This window comes from Solea senegalensis, linkage group LG6 (assembly GCF_019176455.1).
Source record: "Solea senegalensis isolate Sse05_10M linkage group LG6, IFAPA_SoseM_1, whole genome shotgun sequence".
Taxonomy (NCBI): Eukaryota; Metazoa; Chordata; class Actinopteri; order Pleuronectiformes; family Soleidae; genus Solea; species Solea senegalensis.
Genome location: NC_058026.1, coordinates 21,855,023 through 21,868,060, shown reverse-complemented (window position 1 = coordinate 21,868,060; position 13,038 = coordinate 21,855,023). Strand labels below are relative to the sequence as shown.

At 39.9% G+C, this 13,038-nt stretch overlaps 2 protein-coding genes across 2 annotated transcripts; both read right to left on the bottom strand.

Annotated features, from left to right (window-relative positions):
* Positions 1-5,600, bottom strand: pdia2 (protein disulfide isomerase family A, member 2). The gene is made up of 11 exons (XM_044028818.1): positions 5,239-5,600; positions 4,358-4,564; positions 3,172-3,305; positions 2,959-3,096; positions 2,376-2,492; positions 2,163-2,288; positions 1,817-2,011; positions 1,243-1,363; positions 477-655; positions 234-392; positions 1-134 (listed from the first exon to the last, which is right to left on the bottom strand). The coding sequence occupies exons 1-11, from the start codon at positions 5,576-5,578 to the stop codon at positions 78-80; spliced, it is 1,773 nt and encodes a 590-aa protein (XP_043884753.1). The 5' UTR covers positions 5,579-5,600; the 3' UTR covers positions 1-77.
* A 1,005-nt stretch (positions 5,601-6,605) lies between these two features.
* On the bottom strand, positions 6,606-8,569 carry LOC122771493 (protein PERCC1). Its single transcript, XM_044029089.1, has 2 exons — positions 7,967-8,569; positions 6,606-7,849 (listed from the first exon to the last, which is right to left on the bottom strand). The coding sequence occupies exon 2, from the start codon at positions 7,832-7,834 to the stop codon at positions 6,983-6,985; it is 852 nt and encodes a 283-aa protein (XP_043885024.1). The 5' UTR covers positions 7,835-7,849; positions 7,967-8,569; the 3' UTR covers positions 6,606-6,982.
* Between the last annotated feature and the right edge of the window lie 4,469 nt (positions 8,570-13,038).

Sequence of the window (13,038 nt, the reverse complement as noted above, 5' to 3'; positions counted from 1 at the left end):
TCAAACCCGAATGAATTTTATTAAATAAAAACAAAAGATGTAAGACTGATTGTGATTGGACAGAAATCACAGTGACATCAAAGCTCCTCTTTCAGTGTCGTGTTGGGCGACGCCTCTGCAGACTCTTCATCTTCCTGAAAGAAAGAAAACATATATATGTTATATATTTAAAAAAAAAAACAGAGTGGAGGGAATGTTAAAATGATAAAAAAAGTAGTAGGAAAAATACAAACCTTGCTATCGTCGACGGCGTCCTCGGCTTTCTTTGCATCGTCGCCTTCCTCATCATCCTCATCGTCCTCTTCATCACTCTCCTCCTGAGGCATCACTCCTCCATTATCCAGGAACTTAGAGAGAGTCTCCAGATCTCTTTTGTGACTGTAGTCGACCACCTGACAGAAGCACAGACATTATCACGTGTGTATGTATGTATATGTGTATATACATATACATATACATATACAGTATGTATATACCTCTTTGCCACCAGCAGGGAAAAACTTGAGTGTGGGAAATCCATCGACTTTCACAGACTCTATCTCATTGGCTGTGCTGTCCACCATGGCTATGATGATGTCATCGCGGTCAGCGTACTTTTCGCCCAGCTTTTCCCAAACTGGAGCCAGTTCCTTACAGTGTCCACACCATGGAGCATCTGTGGTACACACACACACACACGCACACACACACACCGTCTTGTATAAAGTACCTTAAAGGGATACTTGAGTGAAAGTCACCAGATGTTATCTTACCAGAAAATGACTTTGGTAGAAGTTGAAGTCAGTTTTTATAATACCACTTCAGTAAAAGTGTTAAAGTGCTCAGTGGTAGGGCGAGTTGTCTTTCAAATGGAAGGCTGTGGGTTCAATTCCTGGCTGTAATAGTCTATGTGTACTTGAGCAAGACACTCAACCCCATGTTGAAGCATGTGAATGGGTGAAAACTATAGTGTAAAGCAGCTCATCAAGACTAGAAAAGCTCTATATAAATATAGACTATTACCAACTCTTCTTCTTCTGATTTTATTTGGTAGTAATGAGTAACAAAGACAGTTAGAGGAAATGTAATGGAGTAAAAGTTGCTAGAAATATAAACAATAAAGTAAATTAAAGATATGTGGATTTTATACTCAAACAAAGTATTTGTACTTTGTTACATTACAACACTACACACATACACACACACACACAGTGAGATTTTACAGCGGGTATCTCTAAAACAGATGTAGACAAACTGACTTACAAAACTCCACAAAGACGTTTTTGGTCGGATCCAGAGCAACAGACTCAAAATTCTTCCCCACCAGGACTTTGACCGGTCCTTTATCCCAGTCCTCTGGGATTTCCTGTGTCCGAAAGTATGGCTACACCACAATACAAGACAATACAAGTTATGTACGGGTTAAGTATTCAGATAATATACTTACAATACTGTAGTTGCAAAAGAGTTCACAGTAACACAAGTTTTTAATTCTGAAAGGCTGGAAATAAGAAAACATTACGACCTTTTCAGGAAATTACTCACTAATACTTTATTTTAATGGGAAATTATCTAAGTGAAACCATACTTTTATAGATAGATAGATAGATAGATGGACAGACAGACAGACAGATAGATAGACAGATAGATAGATAGATAGACAGACAGACAGACAGACAGACAGACAGATAGACAGACAGATAGACAGATAGATAGACAGATAGACAGATAGATAGATAGATAGACAGACAGACAGACAGACAGATAGACAGATAGATAGATAGATAGACAGATAGATAGATAGACAGACAGATAGACAGATAGTTAGATGTGTTACCTTGGCAGTGCCGTCCAAAACCTCCTGACACAGCTGTTGCAGTGATTCTGCTGTGATGTCATTGGTGGACATCCTGTACTTCTTTCCCGTCTCCATTTCGATGACGCGAACAGTGGGGGCGTCGTCCGCGGACACGCCAAAGTATGTCAGCACATGAGATATGGCTGTTGTCACGTCAATGGAAACAAACAGCATCTGTCGAGAACAATAAGACAATAAGGTTCTAAACATTTTCAAGACTTTTTTTATTTTATCACTGATTCACTTTCAGTGAGCACACACACACACACACACACACGCACACACACACACACACACACACACACACACATGCTCTGACTGTTACCTTGTCCTTGAACACTTTGGCCACAGTCCTGGCGTCGTCCATCAGTGCTTTCTGACTCTCCACAGTGGAGTTGATGAACAGCAGACTGTGCAGTTTGATGTTGGAGGAGAAGATCTTGTCTGCATTCTTAAAAAACAACGTGACGTCAATAAAGTTTCACTCAGTTTTCATTGTGTAACCATATGCCTGTGTGTGTGTGTGTGTGTGTGTTACCTCTTCACTGAATGGGATGATCAGCTCCAGGCTGTTTTTGTCGATGAAGGTGGTCAGATTGGTTTTGTCCAGCTTCTCGTCTTCTGACAACGTAAAGTCTGCTCTGCCCTCGTCAAACTAGCAGACACACACACACACACACGTTTGTTGACCTAAATTCACATCATGACCTCTAAACTAAGAAAACTAAGAAACACAAAATTCATCTAATTCTGCACATTCACTGCAAATACAGTATACAACAAAAAATTCTGTCTGTTTAGTTGTTTTCTGCCTTTGTGTTTATCTGTGTGGTGTGTTTACCCCGGGCATGTAACGAAGCATGGGAAAAGATATTAAAATTTAATTTTATAACTTCTTTTACAGTTCAATCGAAACTAAAGTATGTTCAGGTCTTCACTTTTTCTTTACCTTCTACCCTATTGCAAGTCATAACCTACAGTAAATCTGAATCTTAAAGTATGAAAAAGAAAAGAACAAAGTATAACTAGTCACTAGATGGCAGCAAAACTATCATCATTAAGGCTCGCTGTGCCTCTGCACTCCCTCTTGATGAAACGCTGGACTCTGTTTATGGTTTTACCTTTTTGAAGAGAACCACTGAGTCGGATTTTACTTCATACTTCTGGAAAACGTCAGGACTTGACGTGAGGGCGAACTCTGCGTCAGTCCGATCCAAGGAAACTTCTTTGAACACCTCAGCTGCCTCACCTTCCAGACTCTAAAATGTAAACAAAACAAAAAAATCACATCACAAAATCCTAAAATATAGTTTGTGAAGGTAAAACAAACTCACACCAAAGAATCCGACAACTGTGACTTTATGGGCGTCGATGAACTGAGCTGCAGACTCTGCAGAGTCCAGCACAGCAGCGCCAGGTCCTGAGCGACGCTTCATCCACTGGATTATTCCCTCAGTCGTCCTCTTACCTGAGCAACACATACACACACACACGGCAACATCATCAAGTCAGTGTAGATGTAAGATCAAAGAAACTCAAGCATCAATCAATGTCATACTTAAATGTTTGTTTTTTATATTTGTAGATTCATTTTGTATCATCGTTTCATCACACATCAAAACAAACACTTTTATTTTGAAATTATGTCAAATATTTTATGTTTTTTATGTAAAAAATAATTCATACTCTTTTCACATTTTGGATGACATACTGAAATATGACTTTTTTTTCATAACTTGTTGTTGTTGTTATTATAATTCTGTTTGTATGATGTGTCCTTTAACTGAAAACCATCTCTGTCAACAAAACTATCAGACCTGACTCAGGGAGCGTTGGTGTGTACGGGCGAGTGGGGACAAGAAAATTCAATAAAACTGCTGAACAACCGAGTTTTTAAGCCGCAAAAATTCACGTCTGAAACTTTTCATTGGCACACTGGCCTTTGTGATTCAGTCATGTCTCACTTTACTAGAGCAACGTGTCTCAGTCATGTGGAGCTGATACACTAATCAGCCCATTTGATAACGGTTTGAATCTAACCAGCATTTGTTTATATTTAAAAGTTAAGCAGTACAATGAGTTAAGTGTTGATCCACCTTTTTGTGTGTGTGTGTTTTCCCGGTATATGTTGTGGGGACCTAAATCTGTTTACACAGTGACATTATGGGGACAAATGACATAAATTACTACATTTTAAGGTGAAGACATGTTTTATGGTTAGGCTGAGGTCAGGGTTAGAGTTAAGGTTAAGGTTAGTGTTAGGATTAGGATTAGACCAGTAGTAAATATGATTATCTTCAGAATAAATCTCCAGGAAATGAATGTAAGTCAATGCAATGAAGTCATGGAAATCAGACTGTGTGTGTATTTAATGCAAGATGTTATGGAGACTTGCTTTTTGTCCCCAAGGAAGGGAACAAAGGACAAGTCAGGGAAGACAAGGCCTTATAATGTGTTGTGTGACATATAGTTATTGCTGTGAAAAGCGATGTGTGTATGTGTGTGTGTTTTTTTATTTACCAGTGAAGTCAACAGGACTCTTGCGGTCTCCATTGGAGAACAATTTCAAAGTGGGGAAGCTTCCAACTTCAAACTCGTCAGCCAGCTCCTTCTCCTCGATGGCGTCCACTTTGGCTAAACGTATCGCCGTACCCTCCTCCTTCAGTTTCCCAGCAGCCTCTGCGTACACAGGCTCCAGCCGTTGACAGTGACCACACCATGGAGCGTCTGCACACACACACACACACACACACACACATAGATCACACCACATCAAGCTGTGCTTTTGTGGGGGGGAGAAAAGGTGGACGTGGAGATGTGGGGGTTCATGAGACAAAGCCACAGTGTGCAGTCACTGCTGTTGCTATCAGCAGCACATGTCCAGATAGACATGGAAATAAGCTGCTGATAGCAGCAGAGACAGTGTCTCCCTGTCTCGACCCACAGTATCTGCTGTGGGAGAGTTGAACCTCGAGAACATCTGGACACGAGAGGCCACGTGTATGAACGCACATACATTTGCACAGTTGTGTGATAACGCCTCAATGCGGACAAAGGCTTGGACAGAAAACAGTGTTGGGAAACATTCACACGAGACATTTGGGATTTTTACTTCGGCCAAAGATTGTAAATGTCTCGTCTGAACTTGAACCTGTTCCTGCACCTCGGTTATTTCCCACACTCTTCCAAGAACAAACCTTCATGCTCATTTACTATTGTACCTCTGTGAAATCACACCTGGATGTCTTCACTTTAAAATAATCCACATCTATATCACACAAAATCATCACAAATATTCAATCTATGATCTGTGTTTAACTTTCCATGAACCGTGCGCCACTTATTGTGAATTCCGTCATTCTAACAACTCTGTTCTTTTAATGAAATCAATCACTACTTACAGAATTCGACCAGTATGAACTTATACTCGCTGAGAGCTCGGTCAAAGTTGTTGATGTGGAGAACCATCACATCTTTCTCCTCCTCTATCTCCGTTGTTTTCTCTTTCTTCGGTGCCTCCCCCTCCTCCTCCTCCTCCCCTGTCTCCACTGAAGCATCTTCCTTTGTCTCCGCCGATGTCCCTTGTGGTGCTTCTGTCTCGTTGTCTGTGTCGTTGGCCTGGATGCAGGAGGCCCCCAGCAGCAGGCCCAGCAGAGCTATGGACAGAAGCGTGTGCGTCCTCATGATGGCGTTTCTGTCTCTTCTGTCCCCTCTGTTGAGACGTGGACACCTGCAGTGCATGTGTCACTGCAACTTTCCACCTTTATCTGGCTAATACAGAGAGTGTGTGTCAAAATGTGACTGGCCTCCCTGCTCCTCCAATCATGAGTCACACTCGCAAAGGGAGTCTTTCCAGTTCCAACCAATCACATTTTGCCCTGTAAAGTCATAATTGAGGCAAACGTCTGGATTCATCACACGTCCTCTCTGCTTTCCTCTTCATCACGTCTTTAAACATCGACCTCATACTGTTTTCAGTTAGAGCTCCTCCACCAACAGATGGGATGCTCCAGCCGCTACACACTCACTCTTTCTTTCTTTCTTTCTTTCTTTCTTTCTTTCTTTCTTTCTGGGCCTTTGACACAACGAACAGTGTCACAACGCTCTTCTCTTCTGTTTTTATAACATTTTTTATTTACTTAAGCTGCAGCAAACACTTTCACCACTCCCTCTTTTCCCCTACACTCCTGCAAACATTTCTTTCACGCTCCCGTGTTTCAGAGAAGACAAAAAAATTGATCGACTTTGCAACATTAAAATCACGTTTCATTGAAATCTGTCAGGGAGGAAAATAAACAGTCTAAGTTTTAATCCAGGAATGTTTATACCTGTATGTTTTAGTAGTGTTTAGACTTTTAAAGGGTTAGTTCATCTGTATCACATGACATGTATGCAGAGGTGGAAAGTAAGGAATTACATTTACTCACATTACTGTAATTGAGGTTAGGTTTTTTTTGTACCTTTTTAAAATTTGTAGTTTTACTTTTTTACTAGTTTTACTACTTTGTACTTTGCTACATTTTAAATCACATGTTACTGAGTAAAAAAAATGTTGGCCTGAATTTTAAAAGAATTAAAAAATATAAAGATAAAGAATTATGCAATTATCCTCCCACCTTGTTAAAAAGGTAACTAAGTAACTTTTACTCTGAGTACATTTTAAACAAGTTACTTTTTTACTTTAACTTGAGTACATTTTTAGACCAGTTCTTTCACTTGTACTTAAGTCAAATGTTATCAAAATAGTGGTACTTTTACTTGAGTCGAATATTTCAGTACAATAACAATAATAACAATACATTTTATTCATATAGTGCTTTTCATGAACTCAGTGTCACTTTACATTAAAAACACAAGAAACAAAACAAACAAAAGACAAATACGTTAAAACAAGTCAACATTAAATAGTCTTGAAGAGGTGAGTTTTGAGGAGTGATTTGAATGAGGTTATGAGGTCAAAGGTCAGAACAATCAGGATTGGGGTCGGGTTTTTTTAATGATTTAAATGTTATTTCTCAGAGTTCAGAGAAACAGATTTCAAAACAAACACTGTGCACGGCCGCTGAGCTGCTCCCTGTCTTTCCTCCCCTTCATTGATCTGTTTCCATGTTTGCATCAGAGACATCAAGGACATGAATGAGGTCTTTAATGCTGCATGTGTGTGTTCTCCGTCAGTGTGTGCGTGAGCTCTGGGTTTGGGTCCCAGTTCGCCAACAAATCACTGAAGTCTGGCTGATTGTTGTCGAGGGTGTGTGTATTGTGGTGTGCGAGTGCATTAAAGGGCATGTGTGTGTCGGTGTCCGTGCGTGTGCTGTCCTCCGTGGACGTGGCACCGCGCGTGTGTGCGACGTCAGGTGAGTCACTGAAGCCGACCAGAGGGCAGCAGGGCATCGGCTCCGTCCAGAAACTGAGCGGGAGATGCCGTTTCACCATAGGTTGGCCCCGACTGTGACTCGGGCCCATGTGGTCGAAGAGTTCAGCTAGGGGCCCCAGACTGCTGTTGCCCATGGCAACCCCAACTCCATTGTAATCGCTGCAAGTCACAAAGCTGTTGTCCTGCTCCTCTGGACTTCCTGCTCTGGCTATTCTCAGCAGGTCATCGTAGTAACGCAGACGCCCGCTGGTTGTGACCGACACAGAGTCGCTGTAGATGTCGCAAGCCTCTCTGTCGCCAGAGCAGCGGCCAAAATACCGCTGAACGTCGCGACTGATCAGGTCTGCGAACGTCAGCAGCTGCTTAGTCACATCCAAAGTGTAGCGAGCCGGGTTTAGAAAACCCTCCTCTAAACATTCGTCGTCTTCCTCCTGGACTTCAGATTCCTCGTCTTCCTCGTCCTCCTCTCTGTCTTCCTCGTCTTCCCTCTGATCTGGCTTTTCCTCCAGCGTCTCATCTTCTTCTTCCTCGTCTTCTCTGCACGGGGACTGCTGGAAAATCAGGGGGAAGTAGGCCGGAGTCGGGGCCTGGACAAGGAAGTTCCTGATGATGCCGGCTGCCATGTTGGCTTAGTAAGACTGGAGAGACGATTAGAGGAGACAAAAGGTAAGAATCTTACAGGAGGGCAGAATTCTTGACAGGACAATATCATATTTTTCTATTCAAATTTGTTGAAAACATTCAAGCTGCATTACCTTGAGAGATGTCAGTCAATGTGTCCAAGGAAAGGCCTGACCAGGTCACCGGTGCATCCACTTTTCTGTTTGTGTGTGCACATGTAATAGTGGTGCAGCAGGATTGCAACTGTATATATAGCGCAGCACGCGGGTGTAGACGTGTACGTGTCTCCTTTTCGCATGAGGAAGCTTCCAGAACAAATATTTGCCTGCCAAATTGGTCAAACACACTTTGTTTACTTTATCACTGGGAAACCGGGGAGGGGGTCCAAAGCTAATGGATTCTCTGCTAGGGGATGATCGAGAGTGGTTACACACGTACATAGACGCACTTATTGTTGCCTTTTCCGTCCCTGTTATCAGGCTAGTTAAAGGATAAAAGAGCATGAAATCACATCATACGCTGTTTTGACTTCTAAAGGGGAGCCGACCACTCATCGGCAACAAAGCACAAGCTGCTCCGAGCATCACGGGACATGAAGCACACATTGTAATGTATTTAAGATCAGGCGCAGCATCACATGCACAACTTGTGACAATTCCTTGTCAACGGGAAGACAATTGCATTCTTTATCTCTGATGCTCACATGTCATGTAATGCACCAGAGGCTGATTCAGAGAGCAAAAGTCTGCCCAGGAAGAAAAGACGGTTCAAGTGTGTTGTTAAAACGTCAGTCAATATGATGAAGTAAGAATGGTGCATCTCTCAATCCTTTCCCAGCATCAGGCCCATTCAACCTCGCCCGAATAGGAAAATTGGAAAAATGGAAATGAGATCGCAATCTAAACTGTAAATTCAGTCGAGAGCAATGACCACGCTCCCTTACTTTCACCCATGAAGTGTATTCATCAAAACAATGAGTTTCTCCAGCTCAATGCAGACAAGACAGAAGTAATTGTTTTTGGCCCCAAAAATAAAAGGTCAAAGGTCAGCGATCACCTCGACTCCATGTCATCGAGTGCTATCAAGCCAGTAATCTTGGTGTAATTATTGACTCAAATCTGAATTTTAACAACCACCTAAAAGCTACCACTAAGTCTGGCTGTAAAATTAAAAACAAGACCTTCACAGGTCTTAACAAAGAGTCCTGAAACTGGACCACATCACACCGGTCCTCAGGTCTCTACACTGGCTTCCTGTGAGGCAAAGCATAGATTTTGAAATCTTGCTCTTGCTCTTGGTCTTCAAAGCACTGAATGAAAATACATCCTAGACTTTTTAGTTCCCTAAGAGGCATCCTGAGCTCTAAGATCATGAGGAACAGGTTTACTGTGTGTTTCCCAGAAGCAGAACCAGACAAAGTGATGCAGCATTCAGTTATTCCTCAAACTTCCTGAATACCTGAGGTCAGCTCACACTAATGTCCTGCTTTTATTCTGTGATTTTTTTCATTTCATGTATCTCTGCGCCTTCTGTAAAGCACTTGTTGAGTTGCCCGGTGTATGAATAGTGCAGGTCAGATAAACCTCACAGGTTCATAAACGTTCTGTGCTGAATTAAATACAGGAGCGGAACTATTGTGCCTTTATTTAATCATATTTTAGATTAACAAACTTTACATTACTGTAATATTACTGAATTATGTCATTCATTTTGTTATCACTGACCCGGATCTATTCAAATCTCGACTTAAAAAAACATCTTTATTCAGAATCATTTTTAATACCCAGTAGTTATATTTTTATTTGTGTTTTTATTCAATATTGTTTTTTAATGAATGCTTCATGTTTTGTGAAAAAAAAAAAGTTTTTTTTATGGCCTTTGTGGCCTAATGCAGTTATTCTGTTTATTGTAAAGGGCTAAATAAATAAATATTTTATAAATATATTATATTCATTTTTCTCATTGTTTTTATCTTTATTTATCTTTAAACATCATTAGCTCTACTTTATTTGCTCATAAACCTTTAAGTTTAATCATGTACCTCTACTTTCTCAGCAACATAATATGAATAAGAAAAAATAATTTAAACTGAACAAACATGAATAAATTTTTATAACAATAAATTATATTTAATATAAACATAACATAAACTACATTTCATTCAAATATGTCTTTTCCTTTTTGAGTTACGTTGCTCACAGACAAACAGAAATAACAGTTTTTTGTCCGTTATTATTTTAGGCGTCATTTTCTTTGCATTTAGCCACATTTTGTGTCCATCATAAAAGCGAGGATTTGATCACGTCCTGCCTTCACAACCGGATTTTACTGACCTTAGTTTACGAACATCTGTAACTCTGTAAATATGAGCATTAATGTGTTTGTGCGTTAGTGTGTGTGTGTGTGTGTGTGTGTGTGTTATCAGGACACCCGGGTTCCTCTGGCCTGCCTGTCATCAGTATCCAGGCTTCTGTGTTGACTTTAGGGCCAAAGATCAATAGCGGCAATATGTCAGCTCTCAAGAGCACGACAATAAATTACACACGTTTTTAGGCACACAAGCACATAAACACACACACACACACGCACACACGCACACACTAACGCACGCACGCGCGCGCACACACACACACACACTTTGACTTTTAAATGCACAACATTGAAACGTCGGGAAAACTCAAGCTACTAATTTAATTCATGGTAATATGAATGATGTAATGAAAGATGAGTGATATCAGCTAAAGATCAAGGGGAGGTTAGAACATGAAACACGGGCCAAATGTTTGGTGTGGATAAATAAGAATAACAGTGGTTAATACTGTTTGAAAAATGATTACGAGTAATTAATTAATGATTCAACGCTTGTCCATGCAGCTGAATCCCTGAGATTAGCAGTTTGAAGAAAGGATTGATGGGCACAAGAAATATTCTAATGACAAATAAACATTTTAATGAGGCTATCTATTCTTTGGCTCTCGCGGTGACACAACCCTTCTTTCAAAAGTTAAATACATTAGAAGAAACTGCACCAAATGACCAAATCTGGGGGACATTCTTGAGTTCAGGCCTCTTTGTAGCTTACAGAACATTTTGGGTTTGACCAGAATCAGCACAACTGTGTCATAGTTTGTTCTTGCACCATTCACTTCTGATAAAATGCTGCGATAGGATCAAGACGGTTTTCTCACCCTTCTCAGTGCCATCCACGATGGCCACAAATCAGGGCTCGGACTGTTTCTGCTCTGGAACCATGATTGCAGTCCGTCTTACTCTGGGACACAAAGGCCTCACTTTTGTTGTTGTGACCCAAACCTCACATCTGCAACACTTCTACAACACTTGATCCTCACGTGGCATCTGGGGAGTCACATATGTATCAGATCACATGAACAGCCAATACAATACTCAGTAACATTGTTGGTCCAATACTAGTCAAAATCCCTGGATTGGATATTGAAAAGATAAACATGTATTATCCAATATAATCCAAAAACCCTACACAGTATATGTATATTGCATGCTTTACTATGCACAGACTGGCAAAAATGTAAACACAAAATCAGCAACAGCATTTTAGTGGAGTCATGTTGTGGGCTGTGGGCTGGAGCTTGAAATGCCATAAATGTGTTGTTAACATAGCTCATAGTTTCATACGTCTAAAATGACTGAATCGGACTGATATGAGTGTCAGTAGATAACTAAGTGACTATTAACTGAATGGCTGTAAGTTGTTGTTTTTAACTGAAATAAGATACAAGACCAGGGTATAACCTTCCAAACTTGTTGCCAGAGAGAAACAACATTGTCCAATAAGTTAAGGATTCATAATCTTTGTTACATGAGGGATTTGAGAACCCGAGACTCACGTTGATGTTCTTCAGCTGTCCTTGTTTGGTAAAGACAGGACATTTAGGCCGACATTGATGGTTTGCTGAGCCAGAAGGACACCTTCACCTTTGCCATCGCGCATCATGTCACGGAGAACGTTTTCACATACTCCACCTGGGAGAAGTCAGTAGAGGATTCACAGGGAATGGCACATGAAAATTACAGTTCAGCGCGGACACTGTACGCAGCAGAAAAAAAGGGCTGAGTGAGGCCTCCGAATGGTCCATATTTAGGATTGATGTATCATCGTCCAGACCTGTAAAGAGGAATTTGGAAATGACAAAACATGCTTCAAATGTTATGATCACACTTTTGAAATCAACTCCTGTTGCACTGCCGCTGTGTGAAAACAGGATATTTTGTGACAAACCATGTGCCAATAAATGTCCGTGATGTGTTCCGGTGTACAAACATTTGATTTCTATTGAATGAACAATCCAGACACATCAAAAAACAGCTCTTCAAGATCACAGAGTCATCAGAAGTCATTTTGTCTGATTACTTGCTTATATTAATCTTTTGATGCACCTTGGGTCATATTTTAAAAAAATGTAAGTACTTTGAGCAGCATGTAATAAGACAGGTTTTATATAAATTATTATTATCATTAACAAATATGATTTGGTTAGAGGGGCGTTTTTTTTTCGTTTGCAAAAAGACTGTCAGACAGCGCCAACATGTGTAGATTGTCTAAATCTTTCATTTTAAAATCATACTTGCATACTTACATTTTAGAAAATGTAATCCATCCCTCGGTCTAACAGGAAGACAGATTGCTGCTCTCAAATTCAATGACTTGAAAGACACAGTTTCTCAACGTTGAGACTACATCAAAAGAGAGGACTCAAAATCCACAGAAGAACTAGGACAAGTTCTCAAAGATCTGTTAAAATGTTTTGAAAAACTGCTCCAATGGATTAAGGAGCACATGTCAATTTTTAGCACTAAAAGAAAGGTAATTAAAAAAAAGACTTGTGTGTAGTTCAAGTATAAAACCTTTTTTTTTTATTTTCTATGATCAAAACTGCAAAACATCTAGAAAAATATACAACAAATGGTTAACCTTTCACAACATTTAACATTTGAAAATGGGAACATAAAAGAAAAGGAATATTCACATTTTCCCCAATAATGATAAAAGAACATTCATTTTTATTTCCTTTCTTTTACATATCAATGTTTAACATGTTTGCAATTATTGTTAAAGTCTGCTGTTTTTCGTTTTTTTTCCATCATATATATATGTATATATATATATATATATATATATATATATATATATATATATATATATACACACATATATATATATATATAT